We start from the raw sequence: 14,478 nt of genomic DNA on the forward strand, positions 1-14,478 counted from the left end.
CAGGTCGAGGGCTCTTTCTACTTTTTTTAAAGCTGTGAAATCCTATTCATTTAATGGGGCAACTGGGTAAAAATGTACAAAGATGTTTACTGAAGTATTGTGTAGTATCAATATTATACAATAAATACTATGTATGCAGTTACTACAAATTATGATGTAGATCTATATTATGGAAAATATGGAAGAACATCTATGATACTGTGTATCATCATGAGAAAAGCGACTTAAAAACAGATGTACAATTTGAACATATTTTTGTTTAAAAAAGTATGTATATAGTGGGTGCCCCAAGAAGCGAACGAGGCAGCCGGCAAAGGATGCAGCCTGGGCCCTGGGCCCCGCGCAACTGCAGCCGCAGCGCGCCGCCGCTCACGCACATGCTCGGCGCCGGAGCCGCGCATAACGATAATTGGCTTTGAATTGCGCTTTGGAATTCATCTACACCTAAAATGCCACCAGCAGTGGGAGGTCCAGTTGGATACACACCCCCAGATGGAGGCTGGGGGTGGGCCGTGGTCGTTGGCGCTTTCATTTCCATCGGCTTCTCTTACGCATTTCCCAAGTCTATTACAGTGTTCTTCAAAGAAATTGAAGGTATATTCCATGCCACCACCAGTGAAGTGTCATGGATATCCTCCATTATGTTGGCTGTCATGTATGTTGGAGGTCCTATCAGCAGTGTCCTGGTGAATAAATGCGGCAGTCGTCCAGTCATGATTGTTGGTGGCCTCTTGTCAGGCAGTGGCTTGGTTGCAGCTTCTTTCTGTAAGAGTGTACAACAACTTTACTTTTGTATTGGAGTCATTGGAGGTCTTGGTCTTGCCTTCAACTTGAATCCAGCTCTGACCATGATTGGCAAGTACTTCTACAAGAAACAGCCGTTGTCAAATGGATTGGCCATGGCAGGCAGCCCTGTGTTCCTCTCTACCCTAGCCCCCCTCAATCAGGCTTTCTTCGTATCTATGGCTGGAGAGGAAGCTTCCTAATTCTCGGGGCGTTCCTACTAAACTGTTGCGTGGCCGGAGCCCTGATGCGATCGATAGGGCCCTCAGCAACCAATGCAGAGAAAGACAGGTCTAAACAGACCTTTCATGAAGTTGGAAAATCTGATGCAAAAATAGTGGCAGGTGATGCAAATACAGATCTTATCGGAGGAAACCCCATAAAGGAGAAACCATCAGTCTTCCAAACAATTAATAAATTTCTGGACTTGTCCCTGTTCACTCACAGAGGCTTTTTGCTGTACCTCTCTGGAAACGTGATCATGTTTTTTGGATTATTTGCTCCTTTGGTCTTTCTTAGTAGTTATGGCAAGAGTGGGCATTACTCTAGTGAGAAGTCTGCCTTCCTTCTTTCCATTCTGGCTTTTGTTGACATGGTAGCCAGAACTTCTATGGGACTTGTAGCCAACACAAAGTGGTTAACACCTCGAGTTCAGTATTTCTTTGCTGCCGCTGTTACTGCAAATGGAGTGTGTCACCTGCTAGCACCTTTGTCGTCCAGCTATACTGAGTTCTGTATTTATGCGGGATTCTTCGGGTTTGCATTTGGGTGGCTCAGCTCGGTATTGTTTGAAACACTGATGGACCTCGTTGGACCCCAGAAGTTCTCCAGTGCTGTGGGATTGGTGACCATTGTGGAATGCTGTCCTGTCCTCCTGGGGCCACCACTTTTAGGTCGTCTCAATGACATGTACGGAGACTACAAGTACACATACTGGGCCTGTGGCGGGGTTCTGATTGTCGCGGGCATCTATCTCTTCATTGGCATGGGCATCAATTACCGACTTGTGGAATAAGAACAGAAAGCAGAGAGGCAGCAGAAAAAAGAAAGTAAAGAGGAGGAGACCAGTGTAGATTTTGAGAAGCCAAAAGAAGTTACCTACGCAGCAGACGCTCCAGAGCAGAAAGGCTTAGCAGGAGGCCCCAAAGAGGAGGAGAGTCCAGTCTGAACACGTCGGGCCGAAGGGTAAATGGAGCAGCTTGCGACCCATGATATCTGAAAATGTTCTACTGGCCTGTGATCTGTCTCCCAGTGGTGCTCAATGCGAATAGTGGACATTTGTGTGGAAATCCTCCCAGGTGTTCCTTCATGGAATTTTTGTTTCACTCCTTACCAGTAGCCTGAATTAAAAATACCATATCCTTTGGAGATGGAATGGTTGGCAAAGAGTGAGGAAAGGAAGTCGGGTATTTTTTTTTTTTTTTTTTTTAATCTTAGCTTTTAACAGTGTCATGAAGATTGCAATATGTGCCTTAAGTTTGTCTTTAGAATCTTTAGGGAGCCTTAACTTTTTAAACCATTCTGCTGAATTCATCTATTTTAAGTGTTTTGTTACAAGGAGAAATAACTTGTTTGATGCAAATCTAAAATTTAATATTAATCTTGCTTCCCTGTTATTTGTAATACAATATCAGACATGATCACTGAACGATTTATGGATAGAAATATTGGTTGAAAGTTGGGGATTTTATAAAATCTTGACTAAAATATTTCCCTTGCATCGATGGTTGCCTGGCATATGTGCCTGCTTGCTATATATTTAGGAAACTTAAGGCATAAAATTTTGGAAACTCTTGGTTGTTCCAGACATGTTGTAGTCATCAACACCCCTCGGGTATCTTTTCTTAGGATGGTTATTAGAAGCTAAGTTCTTGAGAGTTGATTTCATTAAATTACTATTTTTTGCACCCCTTTTTACAGACACATTTTGAGTGGTTATAGATTGTTGCCCCTTTTGAGATCACTTAGTATTATTTTTTTCAGTGTAAAAGTTAGTATTAAAATATACAAAACTATATATTTGTGCCTCCTTGGTAAAGATAACATATCTAATTAAATGCAGACATATTTCAAACAGCAGCTGAATTCAGCTTAGGTTTTACTAAAACCTCAGTTAAACTGTGAGACTTGGAATTGTTTTGTTGTTGTTTTTCCTGGAATTTTTTTCCCCTTTGATTCATAGAAGTTCCATTTATATCTGTGTGTAGTTTAGAGCTGTGTGAGATATTCAATCTTTGTGTGTTTCGTTTTTTTTGTTTGTTTTCTTTTTGTTTTTGTTCTAATGTTTGCTAATTACAGAGAGCCAGAGAGATTTGGCCCCAGGCAAACCTGTAAAGATAAGATTGGGAGGGAAGTTGCTAAGTATTTTTAGTTCAATAAACTGCTTTTCTTTTTCCTCCAGAAGGTGTTGAAGAAAATTAGAATTATTGGACACATTCTTACTCTCCAGACAAACCTAAAAACTTTGTGACCCCTTTAACTTAACCTGAAAAGTAGAGAAATGCATTTAGTATAAGGATAGGAGGGAAGATGGACCAGAATGAAAACTAATATTTTTTTACCTACTATCTTTTAAATTGAGGCAGAATAATGATAGACATTCAATGAATTATATATTCAATGTATTTTAAAATATTATTGTAATTGACAGAGTGAAAGTATAGATTAAAAACCTTGTAAGAGGCTGGCTTTTCCAAATAAATTTTTTTTTTTGAAAAAAAAAAAAGTATGTATATAGAAAGAGCCTGGAAAGATATAAATGTGTGTGTGTGTGTGTGTGTGTGTGTGTGTATGAACGTTTTTTTGAAGTCATAATACGCTCAAATTTTGTATATTACTACTAATACACACGAACTATGCTTAATATGTGCCAAATACTGGGCTGTTTTATATGTACTAATTTAATCCTTACAAAACCCAACTTGCCTAAGACCTTGCTGCTAATAGTGCAGCAGAACCCAAGAAGTATTAGACCCCAAAGCTCATGCTCTTTGGAGTTAGATCATCCTGTCTCACCTACAAAGATCATGTACTTTATAATTAGAAAAATCCATGAGGGTACTTTGAGAAAAATTCTGTCCAAAACTGCACTTCCCTGGATCTCTTTGAATTTGTATCTCTTGCAGCACCTAGGGCCATCTGATTAGCTCATAATTGGTTGTGTCCTTTTATCTTCCTCTCCTAGATCCCGTGCTCCTGCAGGCCTGAAATACAAACCCACTTTCTAGCGCAGGGATGTTTGGTTGTGGGCGCTAGTTAATCTGAAATGTGCCCTTACTTTGGCTTGGGGAAAACCTGAATGGAGGGTTAGTACCCACACGAGATTAAGAATTTTTCCCAAGAAACGTAGGCTTGCGTCACCACAAGGCCTCTCCATTTCTGTCGCATAAGGTGGTTTCCTTGCTTGCACCTTCTTTATCCCTTCTCCCTCGCCCGTCCTGTCCTTTCAGGGCACGGAGCCTGAGGGATCTTTAAGTGACAGGACGTCGCCGGGGCGCTGGCTCCTGCTCTCAGGAAAGGAACAGACAGCGGGCCTCCTCGTGTAAACGGGGTCGGCCATCTCACATCCTGGCAGGAGCAGTTTGCGCGTCGGAGCAGCGGCGAGACGCAGGTTGCCAGTACTCAAGATGGCGGCCGTGGGCGGGGGTAGCTCGTGACCCGGGGGCCGCGAGGAGGAGCGGGATCATGGCAGCGGCCGAGGAGCGGAGTCCAGAGGACCGGGAAGAAGAAGAGGAAGAGGAGGTAGTAAGTGCTACGGCGGAAGCCTGCGCAATGGGCGGGGGCGGTGATGGCCGCGCCGGCTGTGTGTGGGAAGGGAGTCGGGATGCGGCCAGGGGCACGGAGGCCTCACGGGCGCAGCGCCCACTTCTTGCCCCGGGACGCGCGGAGCCGGGGGGAGGCTGGCCTCAGTCCTATTTGCCACTCGGTGGTCAGAATGGGGGCAGTAGAGGAAGTTGCTTTAGGCAACGTCGCTTGCTTCCTCTTGTTGAAAGCAGGACCTGGTTTTCACTGAGGTGGGATGGTCGTAATGGGGAGTTTTGGCTTCTCTTGTTGACTGCCTCTTCCTGCACACTCCCGTGCTAGTATGTTAACCCCTCTTTCTTCCACCAGGAGCAGTTGGTTTTGGTGGAATTGTCAGGAATTATTGATTCAGACTTGCTCTTAAAATGTGAAAATAAATGCAAGATTTTGGTGAGTCTTCTAGAATTGTGGGATGGTTGTAGATTTTCTTAAATTTGGAACAAGAATGAATGGAGAAATACCTGTCCCCAAACACTGATATATTAATTCCATGTTACAAAGCAGTGAGTGGACTCTAAGGATAATCGTAGAAGTACAGAGAGGCTGTGAGAGCAGATGGGAGAAAATGCCTAATGAATGTATGGCTGGAGAGAGTTAAAGATTTGGGGGAGGTAGCGTTTTGATATGGAAATACATATATATATATATATATATATATATATATATATATATATATAAAATATACACACATATATATATTAGTTTTAGGTGTACAAAACAATGTAATAGACATACCCCTCACAAAGTGATAACCCTCATCCCCCAATCTTCTACCCCTCTGACATCGTTTATAGCTGTTACTATTCCGCTGACTCTATTCCCTATACTGTACTCCACATCCTGTGACTATATATATATATACACATATATATAAAATTATAATTGACATTCTATTCAACTTTAGCTTCAGGTGTACAGTGCAGTTCTCAGGCATCTACACCGTCCCTGAAGTGGTCTCCCTAATAAGACAAGTGTCCATCGGATGCCCTACAAAATCTTCACATTATTGATTATGTTCCCCAAACTATCTTTCATATCCCCGTGGCAATCTTATGGTTAAAAATTGTGCTTTCTAATCCCCTAACTTTTTACCTCATCCCCACCCCCTCCCATCTAGCAACCCTCAGTTTTTTCTCTATATTTTTGAGACTGTTTCTGATTAGTTTGTTCATTTATTCTATTCTTTAGATTCCACATATCACTGAGATCGTATGTTATTTGTCTTTCTCCGTCTGACTTATTTCACTTAGCATAATGTTCTCTAGGTCCATCCATATCGTTGCAAATGATATTCCATTCTTCTTTATGGCCAAATAATATACCGTTGTATAAATGTACCACAATTTCTTAATCCAGTCATCTAACCGATGGGCATTTCTGTTGTAGAACAATGTATTTTCAAAAAATACATTTAGGTAGTGAGGTGGGAGAGGGAAACATGGAGGGAAGGGAAGATAATCAGATATGCACACACAGATTAAACTGGAGAAGGGAGAGAAGATACCTAAGAAAAGACTTCGAAGACCTCACACCCTGCTGTTGAGTTGAGCTATGGTATCCCAAGTTACCATCTGTTTTAGCTCTCTTCTTTAAAATCTGAGCTACCTTTGACAAAATTTCCTCTGTTCTTAACTTGAAGAGGATGTTGACTGAAATAGACCTTGCTACTTGGGTATGAATTAAGTAGTCTTCAGGTTGTAGCTGCAGTGATCAGAGCAGTTTTAGCTTATCTGGGTCTTGCCAGGACAAGAAGCTCTAGAGGTTCTCCAGTTTTGGAGATCTGTCACCTTGGTAGCAAGGTTACATGTGGAAGGCTTTTTCTTTCTTTTTTTAATTGAGGTATAATTGATATATTAGTTTCAGGTGTACAACATAATGATTAAATATTTGTGTGTAATTGTAAAATGATCACCCCAATAAGTCTAGTTACCATCTGTCACCACACAGTTATAAATTTTAGCTGTCTTGTGATGAGAACTTTTAAAATTTATTTTCTTAGCAACTTTCAAATATACAGTGCAGTATTATTAACTACAGTCATCATGCTGTGCAGGGAGTTTGTACCTTTTGACCACTTTCACCTATTTCACCCACCCCTCACCCCGAAGGCTTTTTCTAATGATGATTTTTTATGATCCTATATTCTGATGTAGGGAATTGACACCGAGAGGCCCATTCTGCAAGTGGACAGCTATGTCTTTGCTGGAGAGTATGAAGGTAGGAGAGTGTCAGATAGATGAGACTTTTTTTATATGCTTTTCAGAGAAAGTAGCTCTGTTATTTCTCAACAACTCGTCTTTAAATTTTTCTGCAGACACTCTTGGGACCTGTGTTATATTTGAAGAAAATATCGAACATGGTAAGTGATTGCCATGCTAACTCTTTTTATTGTGAAATATTTCAATCATATGTGTGTGTGTATGTATATATATTAATTCCATGTTACAAAGCAGTGAGTGGACTCTAAGGATAATCATAGAAGTACAGAGAGGCTGTGAGAGCAGATGGGATGTGTATATATATATATATATATATATATATATATATATATATATGTGTGTATATATATATACACATACACACACACACATATATATACACACTGAATATTAAAATTAATGTACCCATTGTCTAGCTGTATCAAATCCTACCATTTTGCCAGATAGTTAAAAAAAATTCTAGATGCATTTGAAGCCCCTCGTATACCCCCTCCAAGCTTATTCCCTTTCTTCTATCTTCAGAGGTAATCATTTACCTGAATTGGTGTTTGTCTTTCCTAAAACTGATTTTATATTACATATGTTTGTATACACAAAAAATAGCATTTTTGGTATATTTTCAAACTTGATATAAAATATAGCATATTTTCCATATCATTCTATAGTCTTTGTTTTGAATTAGAGATATATTTTGAGATCTATATATGTTGATACATATAACTCTATTTTCCCTGATTCTTGCTATTCCATTTGTGACTCCACCACAATTTATTCTCCAGTTAATGGACATGTTGGTGCTTCCATTTTTTTGTAACCATTTTTGTAACCAGCAATTATTAATAACTACTAAAACTTATTGATACCTTCTATATGTCAGGCACTATTCTAGAGTCTGTATGTATTAACTCATTTAATCCTCACCACAAATCTTTGAGGTAGATACCATTGTTATCTTCATTTTATATTCGAAGAAACTGAGGCACAGAGAGGTAAACAACATTCCCAAGGTCCTACACAAAGTAAGAGGCAGAGTCAGGATTTAAACCCCGGTGGCCTGCTCCAGAACCCATGTTCTTAATTATGCTTATTAACTCACCACAGAAATACTGCCATGAATATTTTTGTCTTCTTATGCATATATGTAAAAATGTCTAAGGAATCCCCTTAGAAATGGAATTGCTAGATTGATGATGTGTGTGTTAGGTTCAACAATATGAAATGACGTATTTGGGCTGAATATTGACAATTTCATATAGTTTAAATTACTACCGTGTTTCCCGAAAATATGACCTAGCCGGACCATCAGCTCTAATGGGTCTTTTGGAACAAAAATTAATATAAGACCCGGTTATTATATTATATTATATTATATTATATTATATTATATTATATTATATTATATTATATTATATTATATTATACCCGGTCTTATATAAGACCCAGTCTTACTGGGTTTTATATGATATTAAAATAAGACCGATTCTTACATTAATTTTTGCTCCAAAAGACGCATTAGAGCTGATGGTCCGGCTAGGTCTTATTTTCGGGGAAACAGGGTATGTTGTTTTCTTATGTGCAGTATCAGTTATATTCACAGTAGCAATGTATGGAAGTTTTCAGTGTGCTTCCATCTGTAGCTCAGAGCCTCATCCTTCCCTCCTGACTTTGCCCGCAGTTTTCTATAAAGCTGTAATCCCCAGGAAGCAGCTTGGCAGCAGTTTTTTTCCTCAGCCTTTTTTCATGATTATGAATGTCCTTACTCCAGTCTCTGGCTTCAAGTAGTAAATCTGACTTTGGTCCTTCATTTTGTGTGGTAGAATTTTAGACCTTCTTACCCTATAAGGCCAAATCCCTGGCCCCACTTTCCTGCTTCAGGGTTGGAGCCTAGCAGGCCCATAGCTTCAGTCTCACTCCTGGTTTTGTGTCGCTGTCCCCAGGAGATGTTTATCATTTTTGAGTCTCGTTGTGCCTTCAGTTATTATGCATTTTATCTGTCATTTCTCTGTGCTTGGAGCAGGAGTTACATCTTGAACTTATTCCACTATCTAGACAGGAAGTAGTTTAGTCTAATTCCCTAAACTGGCATTGAAGCTTAACATTATTTTATTTGCATTATATTTTATTATACTGCATCAAGCAATATAATAATTGAGTTCATTTTCTGTTCTAGTGGATACAGAAGGCAACAATAAAACAGTGCTAAAATATAAATGCCATACGATGAAGAAACTCAGCATGACAAGAACTCTTCTAACAGAAAAGAAGGAAGGAGAAGAAAACATAGGTTAGTTCACTTAGTTCTCTGAAAATAGGTGATTTAATATTGGCTTTGACAGTGATACATTGCTGCCAGGACAGTTTTTTGTACTTTGTAGTAATAGCTATATGTAATATGTTAATTATATTATTGAGGGTGCTCCATGAAAGGTACCAAACATAGATTTAAAATTCAGTTGAACTCTAGGGGTGGCTGGTTAGCTCAGTTGGTTAGAGCTTGGTGCTAATAACACCAAGGTTGCAGGTTCAATCCCCACGTGGGCCACTGTGAGCTGCCCCCTCCTTAAAAATAAGTAAATAAGTAAGTAAATAAATAAATAAATGCCCTCCTTAAAAATAAAAGTAAAAAATAAATAAAACATAGAACTCAATATGTCATTTCCTTCCTTGTATTAGGTTGTTGCAGAAGTAATTATGGTTTAAAAGGTTAAAACTAATTGCAAAAACCGCAGTTACTTAAAAAAAAAATTCAGTTGAACTCTAATATAGCAGAGGGCACTGGGGACATATAAGAAATCTCTATCTGCTTTGCACTGGGAACAGTTGTGAGGAGTTTGTCAAGAAACTTGACATGATTTCCAACCCTGAAGGATTTCAGCAGTTTCTGTCTTTTTTAAAATTAAAATTCTTTGTAAGTGGAGAAGATATGATGATAACAGTTTTGGATTCCCAAGGTGTAACCCCAGAGGATCTCCTGGAAACTTTTGGCGGTTGTGGCACCCTTCCCCAAGAAGTTCACAGCTGGAAGAAGCTGGCTTTATATGTGAGGGAGGGACTCTAGGACCACAGTTGTTAGTCCTGAGTCCAGTTCTTTTTTTTTTTCCTTTTTTTTAAATGTACTTTTTTTTTTTTTAACTTTTTATTTATTTTAAGTGTGTTTTTTCCAGGACCAATCAGCTCCAAGTCAAGTAATTATTTCAATCTACCAGTTTTCCCTGAAAATAAGACCTAGCCGGACCTAGTAGTTGTTTCAATCTACCATGTTTCTCTGAAAAGAAGACTTAGCCGGATCATCAGCTCTAATGAGACTTTTGGAGTAAAAATTAATATAAGACCTGGTCTTATTTTAATATCCTATAAGACTGATCTTATAAAGTATAATATAATACCCAGTCTTATTTTAATATAATACCCGGACTGGGTCTTTGATATGATATGATATGATATATACAGGGTCTTATTTTAATATAAGACCGGGTATAATATAATATAATATAATATAATAAAATATAATACTGGGTCTTACATTAATTTTTGCTCCAAAAGACGCATTAGAGCTGATGGTCCAGCTACGTCTTATTTTTGGGGAAACATGGTAGTTGTGGAGGGCGCAACTCACAGTGGCCTATGTGGGGATGGAACTGGTAACCTTGTTGTTAAGAGCATCGAGCTCTAACCAACTGAGCTAACCGGCCACCCGCTGAGTCCAGTTCTTAATTAGCTTTCATTTAGCCTTCTCTAGTTGCTGATTGTCTCAGACTAGAGATTTGCACCCATAGCAGGGCACATAATTGTGGAGATGAACAAATAATCACTTGCTGGTTTAAAAGGTCATTACTCAAAGTCATATTTGAAACTCTTAAAAATATGACTCTAGAATGAATATTCATGGCTTGATAGATTTATTGTATTTTAAGAAATAAACATTTGAAGGGACATTAATTATGTTGAAATTAATTACATCAACTACACATAACTACATAACAAATCTTTGTTTTTACCACTGTGTTTTCCTGAAAATAAGACCTGGCTGGACCATCAGCTCTAATGCGTCTTTTGGAGCAAAAGTTATATTATATTAAAATAAGACCGGGTCTTATACTAATTTTTGCTCCAAAAGACGCATTAGAACTGATGGTCTGGCTAGGTCTTATTTTCGGGGAAACACGGCATGTATATTCCCAAACTATCCCCTTTTTTAGGCATTCTGTGAAAATAACAGGAACAAGGAGATACTTGAAGTTATAGAGTGAACTTGACAGGCAGATACATGTCAGAGAAGCTTAGCTATCATATATATACTCTATTAAAGGAAATTGTAAAGTTTCCTCTCCTGTAGTCTTTAATAATCTGATAGATCTTGGGAACATTTGGGAGTTTTGGTTAATCAAATAAATTAGTAACCAATTATTCAAGCCTGTATTAGTTATCTGTTGCTGCATTAAAAAATTACATCTAAAGCAGGGGTGTTCAAACTTTTTCAACGGTTTTCACCAAGGGCCATATGCGGTAAAATACACAAACAGCCGGGCCACTCACTCGAGGTGAAGTACGTATTGCCTCACCTGGCTTATTTAAGTAAACTATATGTTTGGATTTTGCTGCGGGCCAATAAAAAATGGATTGCGGGCTGCAGTTTGGACACTCCTGCTGTAAAGCTAACGGCTTAAAACAACAACCATAAAAACACTATCTTACACCGTTTCTGTGAATCCAGAATTTGGGAGCAGCTTAGCTAGGTGTTTCTGGCTTGGGGTCAGTTTGTTGGCTGGGCTGCAATCATCTGAAGGCTTGAGTAAGGCTGGAATGTGTCATGTAAGATGGCCCACTCACATGGCTGGCCTGTTTGTGCTGGTTGTTGGCATGAGGCCTCAGTTCCTTGCCTCCCCATACTACTGTGTGAGTGCCCTCCTGACATGGCAGCTGGCTTCACCCAGATCAGATGATCCCTGAGATCAAGGTAGAAACTACGATGTCTTTTATGAACTAGCCTTAGAAGTCATTCTGTCATTTCTGCAATATTCTATTGAGTGTGGGAGGGGACTGCTGAGGGGCCTAATACCAGGAAGGTGACAGTTGGGGACCATCTGGAGGCTGGCTGCCAAGTAGGGCAATATGCTGGAGCCAGAACAGAATAGAAAGGAACTGTGGCCCTTACCTTCGAGGAACTTGCACTCTAAAGTAAATCACATTGAAGCACATGGCTGAATGTCACAACAGCCACTTCATTCAACTTATTTTAAGTATCTCTTGTGTGGCAATATTATGCTATATGATAGTAAAGGATGGCTTCACGATTTTGAACCTGGGTGACTAGGAGGGCAGTGCTGTTGTAAGAAAAACATGAAAGAACTGGAGAGAAAAGAACTAATCAATTTCTGATGGAGACTTTATAGGAATAACGTATGAAAGGACATGGGGTCAACAGTTAGAAGTTTTAACAAACAGCTGTATAGAATTAGTTTATGGTGGGGAAAGGAACAGATGGAAATGTGAACAGGGCCAAATAGGCTGGGGTATCTTAAAAATCTAATGGAGACAAACAGCCTGGGCTTGCTATAGAAATTAATGAGGATCCATTGGAAATAATTGGCTGAAAGGGTAATAAGAATAGAAGAAAGAGTCACTAGCATTATTGGAGCAATTCTTAATTATAGGAGTTCATTGAGGGGTTAGGGCTTTGACTATGAGTACGGAATGGACCAAACATTTTTTTCCAAGTTTCCCTTTTTATTTATTTCACAATTGGATCTTCCAACTCAAAATGTCATGTGAGTGTTGATTTGAGACGATACAGTAGTACCACCGTCCATGACATTATGAAAACTAAATAGGAAAGGAGAAAAATTGTAGAGAAGTGACAAAGTTTTCTTTATGGCATAAGATGGCAGTGAGAGCTCAGATTATCTCAGGATGAGTTGGGAATTGAACTCTGGGAAAAACACTGGAATAGTCACTGAAGTAGATTCCTTGTAGTGATTTTGATGATGCATACCCTATAGGCATAACAAGGGCTCCATGTAAGATGGAAATTATGTGATTATTTATCAGTAGTTACAGGCATCATGTTCCTTGGTTTATGTTGGGGTTGTACTGTGACATATATTCACAGGATGAAAACTTAAAGACAGTGTGCATAAATAACTAAAACTTCTTTTTCATGTTTCTTTCTTGGTCTGTCCTCCCCCTCCTTCCCCCCTCCACTCGCCATTAGGTGGTGTGGAGTGGCTGCAAATCCAGGATAATGATTTCTCCTATAGACCCAACATGATTTGTAGCTTTCTACAAGAAAACGAAGATGAAGAAGTTGTAGCTCCAGCTCCTGATAAACCTTCGGAGTTAGAAGAGCAAGAGATTCAAATGAAAGATAATTCAGACCTGAGTTACGAACAGGAGAAACCACCACATGTAGAAATAGAGGATTCTGGACCTCTTATTGATATTCCTTCTTCTGAAACAGAAAGTTCTGTTTTTATGGAAGCTCAAGATGCTGCCTTAGAAATCACTCCTAGATGAAATGTTTTTTGTAATAATTAGTCAGGAACTTTTAAGAGTTTTTATGTAGAATAATTGTGTAGCTTTCAGTTCACTCTTTTATTATTTTTATTGGCTATACACACTTTTCCAATTATTGCTACAACTTAATATACCAGCATCATTAAAGGACCAGTTATAAATGGAATTTTTAAAAAATATTGTTAAAATGACTATAGGGACCCTTCTCTGATGAGTCCTTTAAATTGGAGGTTTTACTAAGGTAAGTGTGTAAGTTTTCTATTGCAGCCATCACAAATTACCACAAACTTAGTGGCTTAAATCAACACAAACGTATTACAGTTTTGTAGGTCCGCAATTTGACATGGGTCTCACCTGGGCTAAAATCAAAGTATTAGCAGGACTTTGTTCCTTTCTGAGTGGGGCGACTGGGGAGTAGAGATGGCATTTCCTTGCTCAGTCAGTTGTTGGCAGAATTCAATTCGTTGAAATTGAAGTATCACGGTCCCATTTCCTTTCTGTCAGCTAAGGGCCATTTCCAGCTTCTAGAGGCTGCCTGCACTCCTTGGCTCATGGTCCCCTTCTCTTCAAGGCCAGCAAAGGTGGGTCAAATTCCTCTCCTGCTTAAAGTCTATTCTGCTTCTTCCATTATCCTATCTCTAACCAACCTTTCTTGCCTTCCACCTTTAAAGGTCCATTTGATTACATTGGGCCCACCTGGATGACCTCACTATTTTAAGGTCTATAACCTTAATTCCATCTGCAGAGTCCCTTTTGCCGTGTAACTTAAACAGGTATAAAACTGAGGAGTAGGGCATGAGAATCTTTGGGAGGCCATTATCCAGTCTATCACTGTGCGCGTTACATATCTGGGAACAGAAAAATAGTTCAGGACAATGGTAAAATTGGTGATATTCTAGCTGTAATTCCATTCCTTTCCCACTTGAGAAAGATTATTGGAATTCAGCTGTGAGTAGCAGTCATTCTGTTATAGCGATAACCTAGATCTGCTCTAATTTGTATTTTTTAATGTAAATTATTCACAGACTTTGATACCTTGTTATGGGTTGAGCTATATATGAAATTGCCAATATTTGATTGTTTCTGACTACAGAAAAACAGGCAATTTTAAATGGTTTAACTTGGTAGTCAAGTTAAAACACACCTCACATTAACTATGTGT

The 14,478-nt window shown here is 39.1% G+C and overlaps 2 protein-coding genes across 3 annotated transcripts; both read left to right on the top strand.

Moving 5' to 3' along the window:
* Positions 1-400: 400 nt before the first annotated feature.
* On the top strand, positions 401-2,250 carry LOC117015836 (monocarboxylate transporter 1-like). The gene is given in 2 exon segments (XM_033094619.1): positions 401-954; positions 957-2,250. Coding segments are annotated over 2 exon segments (1,500 nt in total). The 5' UTR covers positions 401-449; the 3' UTR covers positions 1,952-2,250.
* A 2,043-nt stretch (positions 2,251-4,293) lies between these two features.
* Positions 4,294-13,381, top strand: GTF3C6 (general transcription factor IIIC subunit 6). 2 transcript variants are annotated; one of them, XM_033103512.1, is made up of 6 exons: positions 4,294-4,527; positions 4,894-4,974; positions 6,738-6,801; positions 6,899-6,943; positions 8,974-9,087; positions 13,015-13,381. In XM_033103512.1, the coding sequence occupies exons 1-6, from the start codon at positions 4,468-4,470 to the stop codon at positions 13,314-13,316; spliced, it is 666 nt and encodes a 221-aa protein (XP_032959403.1). In that variant the 5' UTR covers positions 4,294-4,467; the 3' UTR covers positions 13,317-13,381. The 2 variants fall into 2 exon arrangements, with proteins under 2 accessions (XP_032959403.1, XP_032959402.1); XM_033103511.1 differs by having other exon boundaries at positions 4,362-4,524.
* The last annotated feature ends 1,097 nt before the right edge of the window (positions 13,382-14,478 follow it).

The sequence above is a fragment of the Rhinolophus ferrumequinum genome, chromosome 3, assembly GCF_004115265.2.
Source record: "Rhinolophus ferrumequinum isolate MPI-CBG mRhiFer1 chromosome 3, mRhiFer1_v1.p, whole genome shotgun sequence".
NCBI classification, from domain to species: Eukaryota; Metazoa; Chordata; class Mammalia; order Chiroptera; family Rhinolophidae; genus Rhinolophus; species Rhinolophus ferrumequinum.